At 38.2% G+C, this 27,984-nt stretch overlaps 1 protein-coding gene across 2 annotated transcripts in view; it reads left to right on the top strand.

Annotated features, from left to right (window-relative positions):
- Window positions 1-27,984, top strand: part of ZNRF2 (zinc and ring finger 2) — a 58,401-nt gene that overhangs the window by 13,787 nt on the left and 16,630 nt on the right. The window contains exon 2 of one of the 2 annotated variants that reach the window (XR_004982576.2): window positions 17,002-17,108. Coding sequence is in view for 1 of the 2 variants with exons in the window: in XM_036406590.2 (XP_036262483.1) it covers window positions 17,002-17,097 (96 nt within the window). In the remaining variant the exon portion in view is untranslated. The remainder of the gene's footprint in view (window positions 1-17,001; window positions 17,109-27,984) is intronic. The other variant, XM_036406590.2, reaches the window with a different exon arrangement.

The raw sequence follows: 27,984 nt of genomic DNA, 5'->3' as shown, positions 1-27,984 counted from the left end.
TAGGCTTGTGGTTTCAACTGGACTTCCCTGCTTGGTTCCTCACAGTATGTGGAAGTTGAAAAGAAAAAGCAAATTATGCAGATCCTTGCTGTTCTCACTCTGTTTGATGCTCTGTGAATGTTTTTAAAAATGTTTTAAAAATTTGATGCTCTGTGAATGTTTTTAAAAAAAACATTTTATTTCTCTTTTTAAAACCAATGTTTTAAAAAGAGAAATAAAATATTTGAACTTAACCTGGAGAAACCTCCGATATGTTTTGAGTTAGTATTAGAAAGATGCCTTGAGCAGTAGGAGACTCACTGAAAGATTAACCTTTAGAAATAATATTAGTTTTTCTTGACAAGAAGATAAAATCTACAAGGTGGTATTATGAAATATTTACTTTTGAAAAGGGATAGCTTTGTATTCAGTATTGCTGAGGTAACAAGACAAGATCTATCTTGTGTTTGGAAGAAAAAGAACAAAAATGTGAATAATTAATTTCACTTAATGGCTTTCAAAGCCCAGATGGAAAACACAATAATACTTTGATTCCTGTGTGAAAACAAGTTTTGTAAATACTTTTGTGACCTTTTTTCTTTCTTTTTACGACCTGCTGCAGAGACCAGTGTGGTTTGAATACTTTTTTTAAATATTGTTAAGTGCAGTTTATTTAAGACAGTATGTGGTTTTTTTCCCTACTTGCTGTCATCTTTTTAGCAGTTTTGCAGAATTTGCCTTAGGGGTGGAAATTTTTAATAAATATGAATTCCTTTTTATGCTGAAGACCTTTTGGTATACTGCTATATCATTAGAGCAGGTTCTATAAGAACATTGGCAGCTTTATTCGGTTTGCTACTAAACAAATAAAAAAAGAACCCACATGCATTTCTTGTACTCCCTACTGGAAGAGATAAGGTGAATTTCAGGAAGAAAAGAAAATAAACTTGTTTTGCTATTTCAGTTGTTGGAGTGTATTTTCCAAATGAAAAATAGAAATCCATCACTAAACAAAATTAATACTAGAGTTTTATTAGTGTCTTGGAAAAGATGTACTTCTAAATCACTTGTCCCTAAGTTATGGGTAACTTTGCTTTGTTTAGGTTGAGTTAGGGTTAGGTTGTTTAGGTTGGCCCCCTGCCATATATCTGGGAACAGTGGCAAGTTGTTGGGTGATTTCCAGGGCTGCATTCTACCTTTCAATGTTATTTTTTTTTCCCCTCCTCTTAATCCTGCTTCATTTGAGACATGATATATTAACGTGATTCTATTTATAAGTCCTGGGGTTTTACTGAAGTTGCATTCTGGAATTTCTTTCCCTGGTATTCTGATTTCTTAGGTTTGCTATAAGAACAGTTTTTTCCCTGAATAGTTACAGAAACATACAGAGATTGGACAGTGAATTAAATACTGTTTCTGTTTGCTTGGTTGGGGATGGAACCCACCATGTACATTTAGGTTAAATAAATTTCAAACCTTTTTTAACAGATTAGCCTGTGTAAGACAAGCTAGTAGTTTTAAAGGGGTTTTTCTTTCCTTGATTAATTTTCAGTTTCTTTCTGCAAAACTGACTCTGAGGGAATAGGAGTTGATAATACAAGTTGTCATAACTGGCACTTTAGAAGATGTTCCTGTGTCTTTTGTAAATTGCTTGTGTACAAGCCATTTGCCTATGAAAAATAAGGCAGCTTTGTAGCTGTCCATACTAATACATTTAAGATCAGGATTTTTGTCTAAATTGGTTTTAAAGACTCTGATTTGTGTACACACGTTCTTGCCAGAATACTAATAGATTAGAATGCTGTATTATTCTTTTAACATCTGGAACAGATTCCAGAAGCTGTTTTTATTTTGTGGAAAGCACTGCCCTCAACTTCATGACAAACCTGGCCTGGCCAAGAACAATAAGCTACTGCAGGAGTTATAATCCCACCTGTGTTGTAGGTTAGAAACATGGTGGATTGACACACATTTGGTTTTGTTTTTCTGAGCCTAGATCACCTGCTTCCCCTTGAAGCTGTTACTGTATGGCTCTAGAGTAACCAGGTGACAGTATAACAAGATCAGTCTGTCTCAAGATTTAGTGCAACCCATATGAATTTTATTGCAGGTAGACACCTGGTAAATGAATTTTTATTTTTCTTCTGGAAGTTATTGTGTAGATGTTGAGTGCTGTGAACATCCTTAATTAAGATTTTAATTTGCAATGTTGTTTTGATTATCTCTGATATTAATAGATATTGTCCTATTTACACAATACTGAAGTAGGACAATTTTCTTGGTTTTGACTTCTACCCAGAAATGTGTTCTCATGTATAAAAGAATTCTATTTCATATATGTGACATAACCCTTCCAACTGCATCCATTTTTTCCTCTTAGGCCAGCTTCTGGACAATTCTGATGCAGTTTTAACTAAGCACCAGTTTTACACCAGGAGCAGAATTTCAGTCTGTCCCACTGTGTTCTGGGCCAAGTACCTGACAGAGAGTGTACCAGGCTGAATCTTCTGCTCACAGAACAAGTTCAGCATTCACTCATTTTGCAACCTGGAGCTGGAGAAACTCCCTGGAGGATTAGAGGGATGTTAGTTTTTTCTGTGGCCCTGCAGAGATATCTTCCAGACCAGAAACTGCTGTTGTAGGTTGCAGGATTAATAAAATTAAGTTGTACAATGTCTGCACAGTTCTGGAAAGAAGAGACATGAGTCTCTCATTAATGGTTTCTCACTCTCTTCTCATTAATGGTTTAAATGGCATTTGTACTGCCCAAAGCCAGGAATCGTATTGAGTATTGCTTTGTTTCAAGGGAAAAATCCAATAAAAATAGATTTCCCTTTGTGGCAGATCTCTTGGTTTACTGATCTCTGATTTGATACAACTGCTGTAAAAGACAGGTATGGCAAGACCTCCTCTAGAGAGAAGAGTATGCTTTTGTGGTGACTGGCAGGAATGCCAGCTTCCCTTAGGAGCTTTTATTAAGTGTTCCCAAAAATGGTAGTTAAAGGCAAGTTTTAAAAAAAGTTACTTGATAAACTCGCAAAGCCTGGAGGTAGAGGCTGTCCTTTACATGCCTATGACTGACTTCTCAGAAGTCTTAAATACAGATAGAATTTGCTATGGAAGAACTGGAACAAGTCTGTCTTTTCACCAGAGCTCATGACTTAGACCTGGCTTAATCTCACTATTCTGTGTGTGGCTGTACTGTGAAATTTATCACAGCTGCTCTTACACTAACCAGTGTGAAGTGGACTTCCTTGCCTTCTGAGGGCTTCTTTCACAATGAAAGGAGTGGGTTTAAACTTGTGTCCATGTGGGAAACAGCTACTTTGACCTCTCTTAAAATCCAGGATAAGAAAGCCTTTTAGAAAACTGGTAACAGTTTAAGTATGAGAGAATTATACTTCAAGACTATCATGGGGATTTTATTTCATAAGACATTGAAAGTACATCTCCTGTCTACTGAAACAGGTACTAGTGCTCCTCTTAGATAAAGGAGAAAGTTTAATTTGAAAAAGTGCCTATAAATATGTAAGTGTTAGAATTAACAATGTGATAATTCAGTGCCTGAACACTTAACAGTGTGAAATCTTTCTTACTTGGGCAATGGTTTGAATTAAGTTGAAGTGCCTTTTGAGAACTATTGTTTCCTTCACAGACTATTTTGGAAAGTTACAAATTTCAACCTAGAATGAAAGGCTTCTGTGGGAAAACAGATACAAATCTGTGTCTCTAATTAGTTTGACATTTGGGTAGTAGTTGTCCTAAGTAGTCTACCTCAGGGCTTTAGATGTCTAATGTGTGAGAGACACTAAAAAATAATTTATGAGTGCCTCTCTGTAGATAATTAAATCCCAGGTGTTGTGTTATTTGATGTGTATTGTGGAAGGGTTTTTTTTCTAAAAGTAAGTTGCTTGCTGGTAAAGTATGTGTACAGTACACATTTTGGGCACATCTTTCATTTGCTTGTCTCTTGTAGCATGGGAGTTTTTTTAACTGTTTGTTTGGAGTTATGTCATGGAAGGGTTTCTTCAGATGCCCCTTACTGGCCTTTCCCCTCTAGCTTCTGTTTTGATCTTCTTAATCTCCAAGCTGGCTAATACAGCAGAAAAGGAAGGTGAAGAGATGAACGTGTAAATAAGTTAGCAGTGCAGGCTCAAACTCAGGCATTTTTTATGCTGCAATCAAGAACTATTCTAAAGAGGTTTTTAATTCTTTCAAAACATGAAATTTTTTTCAATGAGCATTTTATTATTTATGTTTAAACTACGCAGTCACTGGATTTAGGGACCTGTGGTAGGGCCTGGCTAACTCATTAGGTAAGATGCTGGTTAAAAAGGCATTGCTGCATAGAAGGCAGAGCAAATTTATGTCACTGATTTACTTTTTCTGTGATCCTTATCTCAATGTCATTGTGCCCAAATAGTCATTTTTATATAAGCTCACAGCTAGGGACTTGGGAGACTTGTTTGACTCTCTGTGTAAGGCAGGGCTAGTTTCTTACTGCCTTTCTCAAGTATAAAATGGAGACATTGCTCCCATTGTAACCATTGCTTGTTCTTGTCTATTTTGGAGAGTAAGCTCTTTGGAGGAGAGACTAATACATATTTGTGAACAAACATATTTTTAACACTTGGCATGCTGTGATTCTGATCTAATACAGAGACTCCTGAAACAAGAATACTAACTGTGATTGCTCCTTAGTTGCTCATCAGAAAGAGCAAAAACAACAAAACAAAAACCACAAACCTCAACAACCTTTCTTTTTAAAGTATAATTCGTTAGCATGTTGCAGTTTAATGCTCAGTTTTCAAACTCAAGACAGTGTCTGCTTTTTTTTTATGAGTATTGCTTATGTATATAAGGGCAGGTCATGATTTTCTTTGAACACTGAAGAAAAACCCCATACCTCTTAAGCAGGTGTAGATTCTTTTACCTTCAGTAACCTTATGGATGAGTAAAGCAATGAAAACAGGTAACACCCTGAGTGAACGGTGTAATTAGATAAGTAAAAACATTTGAGTTACTGTGTCATTTTTTCAAACTTCTGAGGTCAAACTGTCATTCAATCTATTATTTCCAACTGCAGATCCCTGTTAAAATTTATTTCGAGTCTATGCTCTGTGTGTGTGTGTGTGCATGCATATGTGCATCTTATTAGCATGATCTGGTTAATGTAAACAAGATGTTTCTCTTCTACATGCAGATGTTTAAAATAGTAACTAACCAACTTTCTCAACAGTTTGACTGATAGACCAATGCAGCAGTTGTAAACAGCAAAAAAAAAATAGGAAATGTTCAGTAGCATTCTTTACCAGGGATATTTAAAATGCGAGTGATACAGAAAATATGAACAGTGTGTTCAAATGGTGTTGTCTTAGCTGTGAAGAAGCAAGAATTACATTTTCTGCCTTAGTTACTGTGGTAGCAGTGGTGTAACATATCATTTGAAAGTTTGGTTGGTTTGGGATTTATGGATGTTCTTGAAGATTTTGTAGAATATGTTACAGGCTGCTGTGTACTCTCATATTAGAGGTGAAAGACTAAATATAGACAAATCTCTCATTGACATACTTAAAGCACGCAACTCAATAGCTTTTCTTCGCTTTTTACTGACGATAAATACTTGGGGGGTTATTCTTTTTGACTTCAGTTCTGTCTTTTTCTAAACTAATAATGCATCTTCTTTACTGTTCCTCTTACTAGGCATTTTGGATACTTTCTTCACAGTGCTACATTCTCAAATGCTCTTAAAAGGTTCTGTTTTAGACATAGGAACTTTTGCAAAACTAGTGGTTGCATTACATAGGTGTAATGCAGCACATTTTCCCAAAATACATTTTCCCAAAATTTGTATGCTGCTTATGTTAAACACTTAAGTTATGTTAATACTGAGGAATTTAATGGTCTCATTACAGTGTACACTTTTGAAATTAACATTTTGTAACCAACCCTTGGACGTCTCTATATTTTGTAATATTCTCTTTAATTATCTTAATTGTCTGGCTTATGATCCAAGTTGGAAGAATAAATGGATCAGTGTAGAGTGAACTTTTCTTAGCTGAATTTTCCATTTAAAAACAAAAGGCTGCTTTATGATAAGCAGAGAATGTCCATGCTTTTAGATAAAAGGTTAATCCTTAAAGAAAATTCTTTTGTTCTGACAATGAGTGGTATTTTTAAGCCAGACTTTTCTAATAAGTTCTGTTCTTATTCATAAGCCATACTCCTACTCTGGAAAAAAATCAAGCCAAATGAACAAAAACCACAAAAAACCATCCCCAAAACCCTGAACAACCTCCCCCCAACAATTCAAATAACCAACCAACCAGCCCTCCTAACTCGACTCTCAGCAGTTTCAAGTGAATGAAAGTAAATGAGTGCATTGGTTAGATATTTCCCTGCTGAATTGATAAATGATGTCATCTATGGAGGACTGCTATTGTGGAGAGATAAAGGGGGAAAATACAGTGTATAATGATACAGGAAAATCTGCTGTTGTGCTTAAGTAATAAAAATTATTGTTGTGTGATGAAAAAATAAGATGAAAAGCACAAGAAAACAAATATGCTTTGAAACCTTTGTTCCTGGCTTTCTTGAAACTGTAATAGGTAAAATTTTCTTGTTATACTGAGTAATAAATGTAATAATAAGTACTTTTGGTATATAATTTAATGCTGCTGTCAAAAAATGAATCATTATTCTGTTTAGAATTAATATATAAACTCCTGGGAACATTCCACATAATAATATAACATTTTACTTACATATATTCTTCCCAGATAATCTTCTTTTTTGTCATTGATTGGTTTTCCCCTTTTTTTTTGTTTTTGTCACTGCTACCTCTATTTCTGCAGGAACAAGTAGGTTATTGGTAAGTATTTCGACTAAATCAGACTTTACAAAGTTTTGCCTTAGTGAGGATCTCTTTTTTTTTTTTTTACCCTCACTTACTTTGGTAAAAACTTTGTAGATAACAGACTAATTGTCTGTAAATGCTGTGCTTTCTCAGGTCTCCATTATCGCCTTGTTTGTGTAGTAGAATAATAGTTCTCAGATTCTCCGAGAGACTTTGTCTTCTGCATGCTTTCAAGCAGCATCATAATCTGTGCTGTCTTCCAAGATGCTGCCTTCTCCTGGGGCTTGCTCCTTTGTTCCTGTCTGCTGCGTTTCAAGTGCAGTGTTTACTTTGTCTCTCCCATTTCTTTTTTTCGTGAGACCTCGTATGCATTTTGGCCAGTTTGCTCAGAAGACTTCTCTGCGTCCAACAAGATGCTCTGTTTCACGTGTTCAGTTTAGTCATCCTTGTCAACCATTATTCAGCCATTTTCACATCATACCTCTTCCCTTTTAGCTATCATTAAATATATTCTCAGCATGGTATAGCCACCCTCTCCTCTCTTGTTATCGTGCTTCATGTAATTTTTGATCAGATTTGTTGTGCTGTACAGTACAAGCTTTGAAGATATTTACACCTGTGCATTTTGAAAACCTAGGGCTTCTGATCTTGGAGCAGCTCTTCCTATACTCCCTTTTCAATTATGTGATTTCAAATGGAAAATTTTCTTTAACCCTGGTATGTTTTTGAATGTAGTAACTTTATTGACAGTGTGAAGTAGGGCAGGGAAGTGTAGACAAACTGGTTCCCTGCACTTAAAAATTTGTAGTTGTCTTGCCAAATTACTCAGTTGCCCAAGCAGTGCCTTCTGACAACAGAACACAGTTGTCCTGTCTGTCTTCCTCCACTTGTATTGTGAAATTATGAGTGGAAAGACCTTTGTCAGGTGTTTAAGAAAAATCTTGCTCCAGGCAGTAAGAGAAAATTGAGGGAGTAGCAAAATTCAAGAAGAAAGAAAAAAACAAATGTATAGGTTCAGGAGAGACTGGGAATGAGAGAGAATTCTTCCTCTTTGAACTGAGGTCGGTGAGTTAAGAAGAAAAAAACCAATGGGAATATGAGGTATCTCTGAAGTAAGAGTTTTCAGGCATTTCATTTGCTTAAAAGTTTTCAGACTTCCAAGCTGGCCTGCAGTGGGTTGTTTGTCATCTTAATTGAGCTAGATGAATGTCAGCAGGATGATCTTGCCTGCTGAGTGTAAATAAAATATAATTTGTGCACTGAACCATTGACTGTGCTTTCTGACTACTTGCTTTCTGAAGAAGGTAGTCAGGCTCAAAAATGTGTCCACCCTGGCTGAACTTCATATTCAGACAACAGCTGAGCTCCCCAAGGTTTCACCTGCGTGGCAAGTAGCTCCACTTGTGTAGAGAAGCCTCTGAAATGGTGATAGGGTTACTTTCTTCCCAGACTCCTTATGCTACCCTGCTGGTGAGGCTAGAAGGGGACCTTGCTCTTGTCTCTGCTTGCCAAAGATCTGATGATGGAGAGAGAAGAAAAGTGTATTTCCTTTCTTGTCCTTGAGTCAGATTTTTGAAGGGAGTCATCACACGTACATGAAAAAGAGAAGTGTGTTTCCTTGGGTTCTCTCCCCTTCACCCTCCCTTGGGAACATACAATGGAAGTGAAAGATATTCTTCTGGGCAGAGTCTCATTGTTAAGGGGAGTTTTTTGGTTGCTAGTTGAAAATGTACTTCTCGAGCGTTGTAAGCCAAAAGCTAAAATCTTCTGGGTTTAGGGTGTGGGTGGAACCTTTTTTATATGAAAACAAAAGCTTGCTCCCAACCCAAGTTTATATTCACACTTGTCAGTCTTCAGCTACTTCAGATCCATTGAGAGACTTGTGGTGTGGATCTGTGATGGGAAGGGTGTGATGTCTTTCAAATGCGGGTAATGAAGTAGTAAGTTGAAGAGTGAATAAATGGCTTACAAGTCACTTGAAGAACTGTTCCTGTTTATGTGCTTGTCAGTTTGAAAGTGCAGGTACTGTAGGACTTTGGATGGCAGAGACTTGAGCAATCCCTCCTTTAGCTTGACTACAGATCCCTATGGGACTGGGGGGGATAACACTGAACCCACAAAACAGGTGGAGCTAAAAAGGTCTTGTCTTTCTCCCTTTGTTGGGTGCTTGCCTCGATCTGAAATGTCACTCTTAAAAGGCTGTTCCTCTAATAACAGCTGTTCTTATTGTTCTGTTTAAAGTTAATATCAAGCTTTCCTCAGGTCTGCCTGTAATTTCATCTTCTGGTTTGCAAGATATATTAAAATTGGTCTTTTTTTACTCTCTTAATGGTTGTGTTCATTCAGTTTCTAAAACTGTGCAGCTGTCAATTATAATCATCATTACATGATAATTTTACATTGGTATTAGACACCTGAATTGTGTAGTTGGTAAAGGCTTTGTTTATGAGTCAGAAAATATCTTATTCAATTGATTGTCTTCATTCTGTACTGCATTATTTTTCAGTGATTGCTACTGAAGATCTAACTTTTCCACTTACCAAGATGAAGGGAGCTGAAGAAGTTTGTAATAAAATTTTGTCTTTCATGACTTTTTGCTTAGGAGATGAAGTATTATCTAAACATATATTTTCTTATTATTCTGTGGACTCCTAAACTAAAATAGTTCATATTTGGTTTTATTCCCCACTTTATATATCCCCCTTTCCCACTGAGTTCTGTGGGACATTTAAATCAGAAAACAGAAGAGAAAATCCCTTGTTTCCCTCAAGGAATTCACAGATTTGTTTACTTCAGTGTTATGGCACAAAAGTGGGGAAGAAAACCCCTCTAGATTATGAACCTGAAATCAGTAAGTGCTTATTTGTTCTTACTGTGGCTCAGTTTTCTAGAAAAGACAGAGCTTAGAATGTTTGTACTGTGTTCCTTATTTCTGTTTGATTTCATATTCTCTCCCAAAGTGAGGGGAGTATTGTATTTCTTTATTTCTTTTCATCTCCAGAAGTCTTTCCAGGTGGTGCTGTGTTCTCCTGGCTTAGACAATTGACAACAGAAGGAAGGATGAAAGTTAGAGAACTAGGTGTGATTTTTCACTGAGACACGTTCTTCCTTAACAAAAAACTTAAGTCCATAAAATGTCAAACTTTCTCTGAGTAGCCATTTCTATTGCCAGCTACAGTACCTAGAAATTTTCCTGTAGAAGGTTCCCTGGCAATTGGTAATGCTCTTTTTTCTTTTGCTTTCTAACTTAAAGACTTTTAAAAATGTTAGTTCTTTGTTCTTGAATTTAGTCTGAAATAATTTTCATATTCTCTTTGATGGCTAGGGTAAACTTGCCAGGCAAGATATTAGCTGTGTTAAAGCAATAAGCTTTAGTGTACAAAACTTTGTGGTTTTGAGCTTACAGAATTACTCATTCTCTTTTTCCATTTCAGCTGTCTGAGGAGAAGAGAGAATTCTGTGACCATATAACTCTGATAGACCATGCGGCCTTTACTGAACAGTTGTTGTTTTTTTTTAAACTACTTCAAATTTTACAAATTAGTTTACAGAAGAAGGGAGTAATAGAATTTTATCTTGACCAGGACTGTTACTTCACCGAGAAGCTGAATTATTTCCATTTATTTTTCTGCTGTCCTTAAAATTTTACTTCATAGTCTTCTACACAGTTGAACAGAAAAAGGAAGAAGTGGAATAAGCAGAGGCATTATGCTTTGACTTGAAAATATTTATGCTATTTTGATGTATATTCTTACAAGCCAACTTAGAGAATTTGGTCCAGGTGAAAAAGTAGGTGGATGCTGAAATAGTTGGGGAAAAAAGATCCTACATCTGCTTTAGGAAAGCAATTCAAATCAAATATCACAGTGGTCTGCTTTGGGTTTGTTTTCAGTCAACTTCCTTTTTGGAGGCTGGGCACTTGAAAAAACTAAATAAAATTCTAAACTTATAAGCACTATGGAGGGCAAAATTTGCATTCATAATTTTTTTAACAAGTTAAAAAAACACCAATAATGGATTAAAAAAAAGACAAATAAGAGTTAATAAATGAGAGCAGAAATATAGCACTAAAAATGGACCTGGCTAGCAACGGTTCTGCTGAAGATTTAGGGGTTGTTGTGAGACATGAGAGGAATGAGGCAATCACCTGTTGGTTTGTTGAAAATGTACCAACCTATATATACACCCATAAAAGAGATATCACTGTGTATAGATAGATCTATATATACTAACACCTTGTGTAATGGAACAATGTAATAGGTAAGTATTAATTTATGCTTAGAACTTATGAAGTCTTAGCCTGAAATCTCTGCCCAGTTCTTGGCAGTGCACCGTGGTAAGATTGGAGAGAAGACAAGAAGAGCAATAAACGTTTAGGCATCAGGGCCTGTGAGGAAACAGAGTAACCTGTTTGTTTTCAGGCTAGGGGAAAAAGATAAAGGGTGCACACTTCCCAGTGTCTATGTGTGTTTTATACTAAGCAGAGTTACTGACTGTTCTCCGTGTCTACTGAACACATAAGAAGTAACCAACTCTTATTTGTGTGGTATTGTTTCCTTTTTAGCATTATTATGCAGGCTTTCTTTGTGTGATAGTGATTTTGCATACCACCTTCATACATCAAATTTACTGGATGCTGTGTTTCCAGATTGTCTGTACTTCTTTTTTGAAGTACCAAAGAACATGTGTGAATATGTAAGTAACATTTGTCAGGCTTCTTATTCTCAAATACACTTTTTCTAAAGTGTGTGGATGCAAGGATTTCTCTTACACTTCTTTAACTGCAAAACAAGGTAGATTTATCCATCTTATTTGAAAACACAAGGATACAAAGACTTAAAATAGTAGTAGGCTGCATACTTGAAAATAGCAGCTGCTCCCATTCTGCTTTTAGTTTGGCTTTGGCAGTGTTCCAGTTGATGTTTTCTGCTGAAAAGTTACTCTGATCAGGCTCATTCAGTCTTTTGTGTTGGTGCAGGTTTTATTTGTGCTTACTTCTTTCTACAACTGTTTAATATTGTCTGAAAGGATCATCCACTCTTCTGTGCAAGTTTAATATGTTTCTTTTTGTGCAATTCTGTGACACTCTGCACTGTGTTGTCTGGAAGCTCTTAGCAGTTTTGTGGGGTTTTTTTTCTGTACCACAAAGTAGATATTCAAGAATAAGTGCCGGCATGATTTTGTAAAAATCTTAGCAATCCGGGAGTTTGTTTTTCGTTTGATGTTTATGTTTGCTCTGCTGTGCACTGATGTGCAAACATAAGCAGCCTGATGTTTGCAAAGCAAGGCAAACACAGTAAGGCATCGCTAAGAGCTTGAAATTGGTGCTGATGGAGTGAGTGGCCACCCATCAACCTGTCCCTGTGGGTAGTTCCCAAGTCTGCCAGAGAGGAAAAGCGTGAGTTTGGTAGATGGATGTCAGAGAACATGGGATTTCTTACCCAACTGGAGGTTCACTTGCAAAAGATGGCAGAGCTTGAAGAAAGTGATACATTCAAGAGAGAATGAGACAGAATTCACCTCTGCTATGTCCTAATACTGAAGCAGGTTTAGTTATTTCAGATTTTCTCTGTCACCTTGGTAGCCATTTCTATTGCCAGCTACAGCACCTAGAAATTTTCCTGTAGAAGGTTTCCTGGCAATTGGTAATGCTCTTTTTTTCTTTTGCTTTCTAACTTAAAGACTTTTAAAAATGTTAGTTGGGATTTTTTAGTAGCTGTGCTGCAACTTTCTGTTCTGTCTCCATTTCTTGTAATTGTTATTTTTTTCCCAGGATTTTGGTTTTGTTTTAAGTAATGTGTTACTTTCAGTATTGTACTCAGGGCTGTGAAACTAGATGGTGGGAGCTAGTAAGAATTTGGCTCCCTGCCCTCCTAAGGATGCAGTTGCAGAAGTCAGCTAGAGGTGTGTGTGCTTGCTCGGTTTTGGTGCTCAGTTCTTTAGTGCTGTACTTCTGTATGTAGGGAATGGGGTGAGGGGTGGTCCTTCAGTTGATTTAGGGTGTGTCACAGCCTGAGTTCTCTACTAAGGGAGAAGGAAGGACTTGGCAGTGATGTGCTGACAGTGATAACGCTGATGCAAAGGTGATAGTTGTTATCTGGGACAAAAATAAGGGATGCTCTGAAATCAACACCTTCCTAAGAGCTGAATTTTTACCTAGAACTGTATATTCTCTGTTGTGCTGCCCTTGTAAAGAGAGTGAGAAAGTAGTTGATTGAGTTTCATAGGTTTTTGGAAGACACGTCATGTGATGCTACCTCATCTGATAACTGCTTCCACTTTTTTGTCCAAATGTCTGTGAATTATCTACAAAACCCAGTAAAACAAGTCATGTAGAGAGCAAGTTATTTCTGACCCATTGCTGATTGTTAAAGTCATGTGAAATTTTCTTTAAGTTATCGGAATTGTTCCTTGAGAAGACAGTAAAAACAAACATGGGCTATAAATGTTGTTATCCTGCTGGGCAGGGGTACAATAGAGTCTTTGTTCTTTCCCAGTACTTAATTGTAAACTGGGTCATGAAACTATCGCTTTCTGATTTGAGGAAAGGTAGAAAAAGATGAGCTTTTTTAAGGACCTTCAACTGACTTGTGGACAGTGTATGTTGTTAGCTTATTTATATTTTTCAAATACAGTTAGACTAAAGTAAATATTTTGTCTGTAGTCAAAATAATAGTTCTTTGGGGTTACCAAAAGGAGTTGGAGATGGTAATTTCCTTCACACAAAACTTAGACTATGCATCTCTTGGGGAAGATGGCTAAATCCAGGAGCTGGATTGCAGCTTAACATTGTGAAGGCATGAGAAATCAGATTTCACTTGTATTTAAAGAATGTTTCAGCAAGTGTTGTGAGCCTAAGGCTCTTTTTCTGCTATTATGCTAGCCTCTGGCATTCAGCTGACTGTGGTCACTGGAAAACCATATTTTCCACAAATACACCTTTTACTTTGGTCAGCTGAGTTGTTCCTTATACCTTAGTTAAGTGTGATGTCCTCTGTTCTTTGGGTTCTTCAGTTCTGCACACTGAGTAGAGCTACAACAGCCAGGTATCCCAGACTTGCTGTGTCAGTATGTTTGTAGTTGTTTAACCATTACCTTCACATCCCCCCTGACACAGGACAAGCCACAACAAAATGTATTGTTAAAATACGTTCTATATTGCTAGAACACAGACTATTTACTACATATAAGGGCAGGTGCATGGTGGTAAAAGCATATTCATCTGAATATTCTAGGGGATAACCTGAAATATTTTTCACTGCTGTCTATCTTGAAGCATGGTTTAAAGTAAAAGCAGTATTATTATTAAATTATCATTATTATTCACTCAAACTCTCCCCAATACTTTATTTGGATTAAAATATTTCCTCCAAGAATTCCTGGGATACATACCTTCTTAACACTGTTAACTTTAACAATAGTTCTAAGGACCTGTTGGTGGTTGTCCCTGCCCCCTGTCACTCCCAATTACATGTGCTCATGACTCTAGGGAACAAGCTAGAAGAGTTCTGTCCAGAAAGCAGAGAGAACTTGTTAATGACTGTCTCAGTGCTTAACTAGCCATGAAAATAAAAGTCAACTTGCTGTAATGCAAACACCCCCTTCTGTCACAGCAGAACTCAGTCTGAAGCATATGAGGAAGTTCGAGGCTTTTTCACATCAAACTGTGTTGTCAATTATGCCTTACAGAAGGTTATAAATGAGAATAATGCATGGGTCTTGAGTCTAGTCAAAACCTAGCAATCAGCAGCAGTAGGGTGATAAAGATTGAGAGAAAATTTACCCTGGGTCAGTTTTTGAAGAAACTTGTAACAGAACAGTAATGGGTGGTGGGTTTGGGTGTTTGGAAGACTGAGTTACTAATTTTGATTTTCGTTATGTTGAGGTGTAGCCTGCTGTCCTGGTTTAGGGCAAATTTGGGAGAAAACCTCTAAAGGGGTTCTTCTAGAAAGCAGATTCAAGTGGCCTCTCCCCCAACTAGTTTGGGAAAAGATTTCCATGGAGAAAAGTAGAAAAAAACCTGTTTATTTAACAGGCAAAATGAACAATACTAAACAACAAACTGTTACTGTTCTGAAGAGATGATAAATTCAGAAAGTCCTCTTTGTGGGCTGTAGCTCAGCTCACTCAGTCTGTTACCAGTCCCTCCGGTAGTGTCCTGGGCCTGGTGGGCCACAGGTGTGAGTGAGCTCCTGGTGTTTTTCTGGGTTCTTCAGTCCACAGCAGGTTTGAACAGTTCCAAGAAAAAGAAAAAAACACAGTCCAGGGAACTTCACTGCCTCAGCTAGCCAAAAACTAAAAGCACAGGAGAGCTCTCTCTCGCTGTCTGTTCTGCAGACAACACAGCCCAGGAGCAGGAATGTGGGGGAGTGAGTGCAGTTTCTGAAAACAAACTCCATGCTTCTTCTCTCCCCACCCTTCACTCCCAGAACCAGTCTTAAAGGTGCAAAACTTATTTCTGGGCTAAACAGACAAATGGGGATGCAATTCAGCATCATAAAGTCACCCCAGGACACCTGTGTGAAGGAGGCTACACAGTGGCTGAAAGGTCACTGATAAAGCTTTCAACAAGCAAATGAATGCTTTCAGCTGTTTTTTTTCCGAAAGACATGTTTGGCTGTGCTATACTTATTGATCTGTTGTTTGTAAAAATGTGGGTTGGGGGAGGAGGAATAAAATCAAGGAGAGAAGAGCAATGTTCAAACCTGAAGTGTAAGATTGACACAAAGAAGAAATAGCTATGACTAAAATTGAAAACTGGAAGAAGCAGAACTGACTTTATCTCAGGAAGTGGTTTCCAGCACATGTTCAGCTGCTGCCCTGAGTTCCTTATAGTTGTTACTAGCTGTCCTTGCCTGTCCTTGACTTGCTTCCTATGAGCTGCCCATAAGAAATACATAATTTTCTTGATAAGGAGAGAGCAGTGCTTGTATCAAGTGCTAATGCTTCAGGTTAGTTGCTTGATCTACATCTGGATAATAATTAACAGTAAAGATGAAAATTCTCAGGCATCAGTTATTTGAAAGTGCAGCATCAAGTTGCTTGTCATCCTTGACTGACTCGGTTTATTGTGGACTCCCAAGGTTAGAAGTACAGAAGCAAGAGGCAACAAACTAAAACATGTGGGAGCAGGCCCAGATGGGAATGCTGGTGGAAGGTGCAGTGACCTTTTATACAGGCCTGCATCATTATTCTTCACAGCATCAGAGAAGAAGTTGTGCCTTTGTGCTGAAAGTGGATGTAGATTTGATATTTTTGCTGAATGTTATCCTATTGGACAATGCTTGTAGGTCCACTCCTTAACAGTTACTATGCATTGAGATCCCTGCTGGTGTTTTTTTTGTCTCTCACTTGTGTGTTAATTATTCAGCAGATCAAAATCAGTCAGGCTCTTCTGTGGATTGTGAAAGTTGTCCAGCTGATCTTGTCCTTTAACTGGAAGATTTCGTCTTTGGCAATGACATAAATTAACATATTTAAGCACTTTTGTCATAGGCTGTGATGCAGTTGCATCACAATGCAGACTGTCTTAATTATTCTTTACCCCATGTTGCCTGAGGCAGTGACCTCAAAAGCTAAACAAGGCCATGTTTGGCTAGGATGAGAGCAGTCAAACAAATTCAGTGCTACAGGAAGTTTTAGTGATTCAGTAGGTGAGGCAACACCCCTGAGTTAATATTTTCCCAGGGCCCCAGATGGGTAAAAGATGCTGCAGTTTGTATGATGAGATGTAAAACCCAGATCCTTGGTCAAAATTTCAGTACAATTCCCAGTAAAAATGAACATGTTAATTCAGGATTCTGCCCAAGTTCAAATTTTAATGGCTCTGTCCTCTGCACATTTGTAATTTCTGTTTGAGTATAGTCATATGATCTCTTGCTCCCGCCCTAAACTGTTCTTAAGTTGTTGAGAAAGTTTGTGTTCCAGAGGTGCTGACAATGTTTCCAGTTGTCAACAGAATGATTTCCAGAAACAATGGTCCATTTTGAGATCTTTTAAAATCAAGGGAATCTTATTTATGTAAGAAATGTCAGGTCAAAACTGAAAATCCTCCAGGATTTCTTTTTTCTTTATTTTTATATGTGCAGAATAGCTTTTTGGCTTGAATACATATATTTGCTACATGGTTGAGTATGCTTACACTTACATATTTTTATTTTCCGTAGGATTCAAGTGCCCTGTATGTTCAAAATTTGTATCTTCTGATGAAATGGATTTACATCTTGTGATGTGTTTGACAAAACCAAGGATAACCTACAATGGTAAGAAAGAAGTAAGCTGATAATTATTTATTCATCTTAAACATTGGTGTGATTATAGTCCCTTACTTACTAAGATATTCTGGTAACTAGTTTGGTGGACTCATAAATTATGTGGTTGTTTTGCTTGTAGTTTGTTTTCTAATTAATTCCTAAGAACTTGGTCTTTGTATACTGCATGCCAATATAATTTGCCCTGTGTCCTGCAAACATAAAATTATTCTTATTTGAATGTGTTTATTCCATTTTTTGACTACTGGTCAGTGTGTGCTTATTGTCCAGTTGAGATATGTGTAGCTTACACCTCCTTTCATCTAATGACATCAAGTAGTGAGGTGGGTCAATTGAGTCTCCTGGGGACTTTATTAAGGACTGTTACTTTTGACATGCTATGCATTTGCACATTATTCAAGAAAATTACATTTTCTGGGAGGAACTAAAGAACTTCTCCTTTTCCACTTGATTCCATATGTGATACTTCATAAAGACTGGGTATATGTTTTTGTTATTTTAATCAAACTGGCCAATATTAAATGAATCACCTGTAGTAGCACTGTTTTTTTCCCCTACTACTAAGCTCTCCTTCTAGGCAAGCTTTAATGCAAGGCAAACAGGACTTTTGCCACTGAGATCAAACCTCTCTATCACTGTGGCTTAGGCTGATACTCAGTTCTACGGCAAGCACAAAAAAAAGGCTTGAGGAAACAAGGAATTAGAAAGTCTTACTGAAATTTTAGTTGCCTGCTTTGGCAGAAAATCTTACAGTGCATCTTCAATGAGATTCTTGTTCACCAGTCATCAGATGTCAGAATAGAATGCAGTTAGAAAAAATTGTGGAGAGGAGAGGGAGCTGGGCTTTTTTTGCAGGTGAACAGCAAGGTGAACAGCAAGAAGCTGAAAGTTGGTGCTCACAAGTTACATCAGGGAAAGATCTGATTCAGTGTTAAGTAGAAATGTGACATAAAGGGGGGTTGGGGCAAGGCACTGGAAGAGGTTGTGCAATCTCCATCCTTGAGCAATTTAGTCTAACTTGGTCATGCTTTGAGTGAGGGGCTGGACCAGAAGACCACCAGAGATCCCTTCCAACATGGGTTATTGACTGCGTAAATAACCTGCAGTGTCATGGGCTCTTTGACCCTCCAGGTACCTTGCTGTTAGGGTATTCTACACTGGACCATTTTATTGAAACAAGTCTTGAAGAATGGTTGGGCCCATCTTATTTTTTGGATACCATAATGCTATCCAATACTACTGGACCTTAACTGCAAAAATAATTTGAAATCATATGCTTAGAGTTCAGAAGTCCATTTGAAAACACAGTACTTAGGAAAAGTAAATACTTCTTTTTTCTTCCTGATGTTACCACACATATATTTGAGAAGGTTGACTTCATCTAACAAAGAGGGCTTTTTTTCCTCTTTATTTTTCCTTCTTAAATTCAGGTCTGAGCATTTTCCAAGATAAGGTGTGTACTGAGGGATGTTGGACATTGGAGAGAAGAGAAGCACACTAGTCACCCCAGTCAGGACAGGAAAATGCACTTGGGATCAGTTAGGGTGGAGCAGGGGGAGGCAGACTGGCAGAGAACAAGCTCTGGCACTAATCCACCTGATGGGGGGTGCACAGATTTGACTGAAATCCTTTTCCCCTGCTGCTTCCTACAGGTACATATGAGTGCACTCAGCTGACTAACTTTTGTTTGAAGATATGGCAATTACATAATGTAACCTCTCAGTATTGTTTATGATGTTTGTTTGAATTGCAATGGTGATAGATTCTTATTCAGACTCCTTTTTCCATCTTGCATTGTTTCAGCTTACACATGGCTGGTTGGAGTCCCTTTGGGCCATTTTCTTACCTTTGCACAGTTTTTTAAGTCAACAGATGAGCAGAAGTAAAACCTGTGAGTGGCAGCTGAAGCCACTCTGGATAATCTGCAGCATGACAAAAGTGGTTGTGGGCAATGCAATAGGAGTTAACAGCAGCATGTCATCTCTTGCCTTAGGAGTGTGTCTGCTGTACAGTGAGCCTCAGAAACTGATTCTAGGAAATCGTTATGTAAGTGTGAAATAAGGAAACTATCAAATTAGGTAAGCTGGCTTGAGAGAGATACTTAGAAGTATGGTCTCATTTTCATGCACACTTCAGAGAAGTGTGCATTGATCCTTGTAGCTCCAGTTGGTTAGCTCCTGGAGTCAGGGACTAAAGCTGAAATTATAGCCTGTAGCTGGCTATTTAAATTTCTGCAGCATGAAGAACTTGAGGATATGGCTTCTGAGTTGTGCAGTGCTCGGTTGTTCCTTTGTGTTATAGTTGTGGTCCCTTTAATGAGGCTCATGAAAAAAATTAACTAGCAAGTTGGTAACTTAATGCTGCTATGATTTCAGGCCCAGACCTGCATATGATTGTCTATATGCATGCATTTTTTTCTTGTCTGTTTTGCTGTTTGTCATCATGAGATCAGTGATGAATCGGCCTTTTTGCCATAGGCCAAGGGCATCTCAAGTTTTGTTTGAGAGAAGAAAAGATGCTGCTGTCAACTTTGATACCTGCTTCCAAAATAGAAGGCATCTCTTTATGCTTTACTTTCTCATTGTTATCTTGGCCTCATGCCATATATACTAGAACAAAGCCAAGCAGGCATCATTTGCTTGTGTTGGTCACTGATATTTCCCAGTCCTATTATCACTAGAAGGGAAAATATCTTTTTTCTTTTCTTCCTTTTTTTTTTCTCCTCACCTTCTTTTAGCTTTTAGTTTTGTGTTGCAAGGGGTTGAAGGGAGCCTTAGACTTTGCAGGTGCAGAAGTATTTAGAGATTGAGCAGTTGGATTGAACTGTGCTTATGTCTAGTTCTGTTCTAGATGTCTTTCCTCATGGTACTGTAAATGTATTAGTTGCTTCTAAGAAACACCAGGGAGCAAATTGTATGTATTTTGTCATTCTGAGAAGACAAACCTTTCTTTTTAAATATGAGTCTGAGGCATACAGTCTCCCCCAGAAAAAGGTTACAAGACTGCTTAGCTGTGATTTCAAGTTTAAATAAATTAATGAGTCCTCCCAGCCAATCTCTAATTGCTTTCTGAGCTACCTTTGTGCATTGCATTTGGCAGTCGAAAGGGTCAGTGAACTGCAAACTCGGGCAGCTGTCTGATTTACATGTGTTTTCTGAAAGAGTGGTCACAAAATTGTCTCAGTTTTATGCTGGAAGTTGTGCTGATTTTCATATAAATATATCAGTACATTTTATTAGCCTTATTCTTTCAAAATCATGTGACTTGCCTGTAACAGAGATCTCATTGCTGACTGAATTAGGCATTTTAAAAGAGCTCTTTCTTTTTTTCTGTGGAACTTTGTTCCACATTCCTTAAACTACTTGTGGTGTTCACACATGAACCAATATCTAAGCATTTTTGTACAAAAGCTGGTTAAATGAATGGTATTGTGCAGAAAACATCATGGTGTTTGGTCATGTTGTCTTTAAAAACCTTTCCTAGCAGTTAGCAAATTCTTGCTGAGTTGTTGAGGAGCCAAAGTAGGTCCCATGCACTAGTTAACCACAGGTTGCCAAAAGCCAGTTTTTGAAGAAAGTGGGTTACTTGCTAGTTGACAGGTTTTGTTTTTTTTTTTTTAAACTGCTAAAATATTGTATAGCCATACCTAATCCTTTGAGCTTCTCCAGAGTGTTAAATGAGGCCTCTTGCACAGTCTTGTTCAAATTCGTCATGGTGACAAGCAGGGAGCCCACTTAGGGACTGCTCTCTGAAAGGTGTTGCTTAAATTGTAGTCCCATGTTTTGGTCAGATACTGGCATTTATGTAAATTTTCTCTGTGCTTTGGAAGCAACTTACCTTAAACTCCTTGCTGATGATTACAGGTGCCTGGTAAAATTTAGATTTTGAATATAATTATTGTGTTGTTGCAATATTAATACAGCTTTTTTCACTGGAAGATGTTTTATAAAAAATTGAGGAGACACAAGAGAGACTCGTGACTTCAGATGCTTTGCAACAAACATACCCAATATCCTCTGATGAAACCCTGCAGTTGGTTCTGAAATAATTCTGGTTTTCATTTTGAAATTCTTCTGTTTGTTTCTCAGCACACTTTGTAAGACTCCGTTAGTTTTATTATGATTCAAGGGCCCCTCAGAGGGCAGGGATAGCAGCCTGGCAGCTGGCCAGATGGGGCAGCCAGTGACCCTGGAGGGCTGGGGAGAGCCAGTCAGCTCACTAGGCTGCTTGGCTGGCCTGGCGAGCCGGCCTGTCCTCTTTCAAAAGTTTTGATTGAATTAGCACATTCCTGTGGAATATTTTGGGTTTCATCAAGTCAGCACTTTCTGTTGGAATGGTGTTCTACTGGAAACTTTCTAAGCCGATCTCCTCAAAGCTGCTTGCTCAGGGGTGGTTCTGCTTTGACATCAGTGCTGCTCTTGCTCAGACTACTCTTCATTTAATTCACATGTGGCAGAGGGTCTGACTGTTGGCCAGCATATTTACTCAGGTTCATTTTAAGGGGAAAAGCTTTCACTAGTGTAATTCAGACAGGACCAATGTTGAGACATCCAGTGCATGAACCGCTGAAAGTTTTTTCATTACTTGAAGTAAGAACTTTGTAATTTTTCTATTTAAGTTACAATAAGTGATTTTTTTTAGACCTATCATATTAAAAAACAGCTGGAGATCTGACATCACTGATAGCAGGGATTACAGATACGATCTTATATTAAGAGTTTATCCAATTTCTTTGAAATGGAGAATTACTATGTGGAAAACTGTTATAGACAGAATATTAAAAATGAAGGTATGTGTACCAGAAGGAAAAACAGGAGTGGAACTCAATGTGCTCTTCCTCTCTGGCAATGTACTTTGTTTTCTGGGGTGTTTGCATCACCAGGCACAAATAGTGGAATGTTCCCATGCTGTCTAACCAAATTCACAGAATCACAGGATATTCTGAGTTGGAAGGTACACACAGTTGGATCATTGAGTCCAACTCCTAAGTGCATGAACCACACAGGGAAAGAACCCACAACCTTGGTTTTATTAGCACCATGCTCTGACCAGCTGAGCTGATCTCAAACTGACTTGGGCCACAACAGTGCAATTGATTCAGATGAACACTGATTTTTGTTTCAAGTTGGTTTGAGATGTTATGTCAAGTTTTGTCTTGAGAGGAAAGCATTTCTTGCTGGGACTGCCATATGCTGAGGCCTGCATGTGAGCAGAATCTTGAGTTGGAATCTGTGTAAGCAATAATCCTTCTAGAGGAGTTGTCAGCATTGAAATGATGGCCATAACACGTATTTTGATCAAGAGCAGAGACTTAAATACTGGCACGAGTCACCTAAAGGATTAAATAAAAATATTTTGGCAACATTCTTTGTGAATGGGGCTGACCTAATTTTAAGGTAAATTAAAGTTACAACCTTTGTTGATTGCTACCTGTTTCAGCGTCTTTGGAACAAGATAATTATGCCAGAACTTGAGTTCATATTGCTCAGTAGAAGGAAGGAAAACCAGTGCACCTTAACCTAATGTTTGAAGCACCAAAATGCATGATTCTGGTAGTCCTGCCCACTGCAGCGACTTGATTTGCTTGGTAACTTCTGTGCACCAGAGGAGAGTATTCAGCAGGGCTAATGCTCTCAACTGTTTTGACTGATGCACTCAAAACTTCAGGAATGAAAAGGATTATTAACTTCAAGTTAATTTCTCTGCCACAGTTCCTGAGATCATACCTTGAAAGACCTTGCAAAAGGGCATCTTGCCAGTCTGCCTGGAAAAGCTTAAGCCTTCCTCCTTGTCCTCATCCTTTAATAGGACTAGACTTTTAGCAGAGCTGTACAAAATAATGCTAAGGCAGATCAGTTATTTCATTCCACTTTATCCAAGGTGTAAAATTCTCCATAGATTTTTTTTTATTCTGTAATTTTTAAAGTTTAACAAGATTCCTGCTAAAAGTTTCTAGTTTCTTACTCTGCCCTAGGTGGTTCTGTGCTCTGTCCTCAGGGATGCTGGGGAGGCAGAAGAGCATAGTTTAAAAGGTAGTTTAACAGAACATGTAAAAAGACACTTACCCCTCTGCTTGCAGTTAAAATAGTGGTATTTACTCATTCTTTTGATCTTGTGTTCTCGTGAACATCCTCCAGAGTATGTAGGAGGTTATTCAGTTTCTCCAATGCTTTAAAACTGTTTTCTTCAGTAGTTCTTGAAAATATAAAAAACTGTTGAACTTTGAGATTTTTTTTTAATGTGGTGACAGTAGAACATTATTATAGTAAATAAAATTTTCATCTCAGACATTTGCACAGATGTTCTTCTGTGAATTAATTTAATACTGGCCCAGGCTTCTCATAACTTGTCTTTCAAATCATTGTTAGATTTGAGGAGGGAAGAGCAATTATGTTTAAAGTAATGTTTGATTAAAATATATTGACTAGTTTGTACTTTCTGCCTTTAAGAATTGTTGATAAGAGCAGACTTTTACTGATGTTCACCAGTGGAGGCCAAAGATAGCTACTTGTCCAAAGCAGACTGCCAAGAGGAACAGTGGCAAAGTTAATTTCTTCCTCCCTTTGTTCAATAAAGCTGTGTTTCCTTCCCACCATCCCAAACCTCTCCTTCAACAGTTTTTGGTGCCTCACAGAAGAGCATCACTGCAAAAGCAGCCTGTTACATTTCAAGTTTGTTGGGAAGGGAGGTAGTTCATCTCGAAGAGTAATGCTGATAGATGTCACTAAATAAGACCACACTGTAGTTCAACTTGTGCAACCTGTGCCTGCCTAAAGGGAGGAGGTGGGACCTGCTTCAGTGACCCCATTCCAGCCTCAGTCACTGGATGAACTGGGTTAGTCTCTTACAGTGTGGAGTTGCAGCACTTTTAGAAGGTGCAGTCTCTTATCTTTTCTCCACACCCACAAACTGTCAGCCCTTTGCTATGGAGCCAGAAAAGTAAGCTGTGTTTGTATTGGTGTGGCTGTGAAGAAAGCTCATCAAATGGGAACACAGTGTAACTGACAGGGAAGTACTTTGAATGTCTGGAGCAGCAATTCCCAGAACTGCAGACTGCCCCATTTATCTCTGCAAGATATACTCATGGAGATGTAGTGGTGGTGGCTGAAGTATCAATATTGCTTATTGTTTTACTTTGCATGCAAGAGAAATGTGGGATATAGATTTGTAAAGAAGCTATGACAGCTCACTTTCATGGTTCAGGTTGGAGATGCTCAGTCGATCATGCTGGATTGTAATGAACTAAAGTGGATATGCTTTGATCCTGCTGAGAAGGACACACTGCAGAGATCACACCTATTAATATCTTAAACTTTTCTCTGATTTGTTGTGCATGTGACTTACTCTTCTAACAAACCTTTGGGGAGAAGTGTTTTCTGCATACTTTCCCTTCAGCCAGGCCTAAATCTGCTAGACTGAACTTCCTGTGGCAAAGCCATGGCAAAATAGCTTCAATGTCACCTAATACTTAATTCAGTTCTTGAGAGCCGGACAATATTTTTTTTCTCAGTACACTGGAATTGCCTTTATTTAAATGCATACCTGTGTCATGGGAATATTTTGGATAAATACAGTAAAGCTTTTGACAGCTATAGAACAAGCCCACTTGTTTCTGGAAGAAACAGAGAAAATGGGATCATTCATGTGCTGAATAGCTCAAGTTATTTCTTTTGCTTCTATGCCACTCCTTAACCCCAGATACCTCTGTTGTCTGGCTGTTGCACCGACAGCGCTGCTGAAGTCGAAGGACAGTTCTTGTCCTAGAAAATGACAGACACACCTGTGAGCCAGGGCCGCAGGGAACCTGTGCGGTGACACGGGGAGGGGTCCGCCAGCCGCGCTGCCGTGCGCGGTGCTCCCTTACATAATGGCAGCGCAGGGCTGCCTGCAGCAGGGCTGGCGACAGCTCTGCCCGCCGTGCTGTGGTGATGCGATGTGCTGTGAGCGCGCACCATGTGATGCGGGCAGACGGAGCTACCTTCCATGCCTCGCACTTAATCAGTCTTTAGCTCCGAGAGGTCATTCAGAGGATGTCATAAATCGCGTCTGCAACTGCTGCAGTCTTGTGACTGCTGCGAACTTAGCTCCAGGGGAAATAATGCTCCTAGCTTTGCTAGCTTTCTGTGGTAATTCTGCAGTCTTTAAAGCTGATACCTCTAAAACCTTGAGATTTTACTCATTTGCTAGCAGCAGTCTTTTTTTTTTTTTTTTTTTTTTTTTTTTAGTTGCCCTGTGGAGACAAACCTTGAAAATATCCCTTTTCTAATCATAGAAAATGGATTTCATTTGCTGGATTTTGAAATAATACTATTGGAAATCATTAGGTCTTAAAAAATAAATACCAGAGTACATCTCACTGATCTATGTAGGAATTTCATGATATTTCTTTCCCTAAATTTCTCAGTTTTGCATGAACTAATACAGATTATTTGCAGATCAGGACTTTCTCCCCCCCCCCCCCCCCCTTTTTTTTTTTTTCCCCTCTAAAGAAGTATGAAAGAATAAGAGCTACTCCTTCTGGCTCAGAAACTGCCCCAAGGGCAGATCAGTTAGAAACTACTGCCTTAAATGTCATTCGTAATTTATTTTTTTTCTTCAGATTAAAATCTTGCTTTAAAACCTGCTGCCCTTTGATTACTTAAATAGTCCTGTGCTTCTGAGCTGCAGACTCAGCCTTTCAATGCACAAAAGAAGTCAGTCCAGCTTTTGTAGGGGATTCCAGTGATAAAACAAGGCAAACTCTTCGGAAACAAGCTGGGTGAGAACACTGCTAGTGTGATAGAGTACTCTCACTTCTAAACTGGGGATTCTTATCACTGCTTACATAGGGGAAAGATGACCAGCTTCTAGTTTCTAGACTAGAATTTTAACAAAATCCAGTGATTCTAGAACAGGATGTAAAACACCTACTGACATAGGTACAAAATACTAGACTTGCCTATTCTATCCTCCCTGGGGGAACCTCTTTGCTCCCCAAAGTTTGCATAACTTTGTCTCACGTGGCAACAGATTTGCTCAGCTTCAGAAATAATCCCAAGTTCTAACACACAGCTGAAACATGAGAAACTTCACTGGTGTTTAGTGCTGAATTATATTAACACTCATGAAACCTTGTTAAAACTTCCTCATAAAAACCTCAAGTTCCATTTTAACCCTGCACTACCAGCTTATCTGTAATTTAAAGCCTTATCAGATTTTCATAATTTTGACCATGTTCCTCATGCCCTCCTTCCTTGTGTGTATTTTAATTAGGTATTATTCATGTGTATTGTTAGGTATTTGATGGCCCCTGTGTAGCTAAGCAAGAATGTAGTATTCACTGTTAATTTTTAGCCCATAGATAATGTTTATTTGCTTGGAATGAAGAGGTGGAGGAAGGAATTGTTTGGTTAACACTTACCTTTTTTCTTCTCCTAGTTCCAATCTATGGCTTTATTAGCTGAAATTATGTCATAATGATGTTCAATAGTTTTGGAAACATCTAAATTGAAAAAAAAACAAGGAGAAGAATAAAACTTTAAATGGCTGTAGAAATACACAGCCAGATTATGGACATGTAACTTGGAACAAATACTAGAGAAATGTCTTTGGGGACGTTTGGTTTTTTAAACACATCTTCCATATTAACCTTTTTGTGTTATTGTTTGTGAATTATCATGATTACTGAGTACTGTTGGAATTGTGCTTGTTTTTTATTTCACTTAGTCACTTTAAAATTTAAAGGAAGGTCTATTGATGGTTTGGTTTTGGGGGTTTTTGGTTGTTTTGTTTTTGGTTTTTGTTTAGGTTTTTTTTTTTCATCCTCTTGCAATTCAATACCTACATACTCAGTATCTCACTGGGATAGTAATAACCTGTAGGTACCTGTTAGCACCAGAAATACTGTATCTCTATGCTTGCTGCAATAAATTATAATACTGGCTAATGGGTTAGTGTAGAGTAGAAAAACTGAGATAACTTTGAAAACTCTGACTCAATATCTGATGTTATCAGAACCTTTGCATTCAGACATGTTTTGCATTCCATCTATATCACAAAGATAATTGCATTTGAAATAGGAATAGCTTGTAAAAAGCAGTCTGTCTGCTGCAAACAGAAAAGACAGACAAGTAAAAATTATGCAGTTATTTATATCCTTGTCCCATGTATGCATGTTAACACCAAAAATTGTGTTAATCTGGAGAAGGCTGATCTGGAGCTTGTTGGGAAAAGTACCTTCTAGGCCTAGCACCTGGCACTGGGGTTAACAAGCCAGACTTCATGCACACTGGGTTTTGGCACCAGTGTTTTCATTGTCTATTGCTTGGTAATGCATCCTATCTTCCCTAAGAATAGTGTCTTAGTCACACACACCTGCTTTCTCTCCCCCCCTCCTGTTTTACCTTAGGCTTATAGTTTCATCTTTCATGCCATCTCCCTGTGCACTCATTTTGCATCAGATCAAACCAAACTCCTCTGCTTGCAATGAGTCAGTTACTTGGCCAATGTTAAAAGACTGGAAAAAAGATCTGGCAAAACTTATTGTGCTTAGGGCACCTGCAGGAAGCCTGGAATAGGAACCTGAAGAAGGACAAAGTGAGCAAAACATGGAATCAAATCCTTCATCCAACTTCAAAACAAGTCACCATTAAAGTAACCCATATTGCCCAGACTAACAGGATAGATAACTTCATCTGAGCTGCTTCTCTTCATCCCCTCTCTCTGCCTCTGTCATTCCTGCCCTACCCTTTCCTCCTGTGAAGCTTTCTAATGTGCTTGTTTTATCTGTCATGTGAGAGTTCTCTCGCATTTCATTAGGTCAGTGTGTCCCCATCACACTCCTAGTTCATTGCAGACTATGAAGAATGAAACATCTTATTTGAAAATCTTTGCAATGCA

The sequence above is a fragment of the Molothrus ater genome, chromosome 1, assembly GCF_012460135.2.
Source record: "Molothrus ater isolate BHLD 08-10-18 breed brown headed cowbird chromosome 1, BPBGC_Mater_1.1, whole genome shotgun sequence".
Classification (NCBI taxonomy): Eukaryota; Metazoa; Chordata; class Aves; order Passeriformes; family Icteridae; genus Molothrus; species Molothrus ater.
The sequence above is the reverse complement of the archived record's forward strand: the minus strand, read 5'-3'. Positions and strand labels throughout refer to the sequence as shown.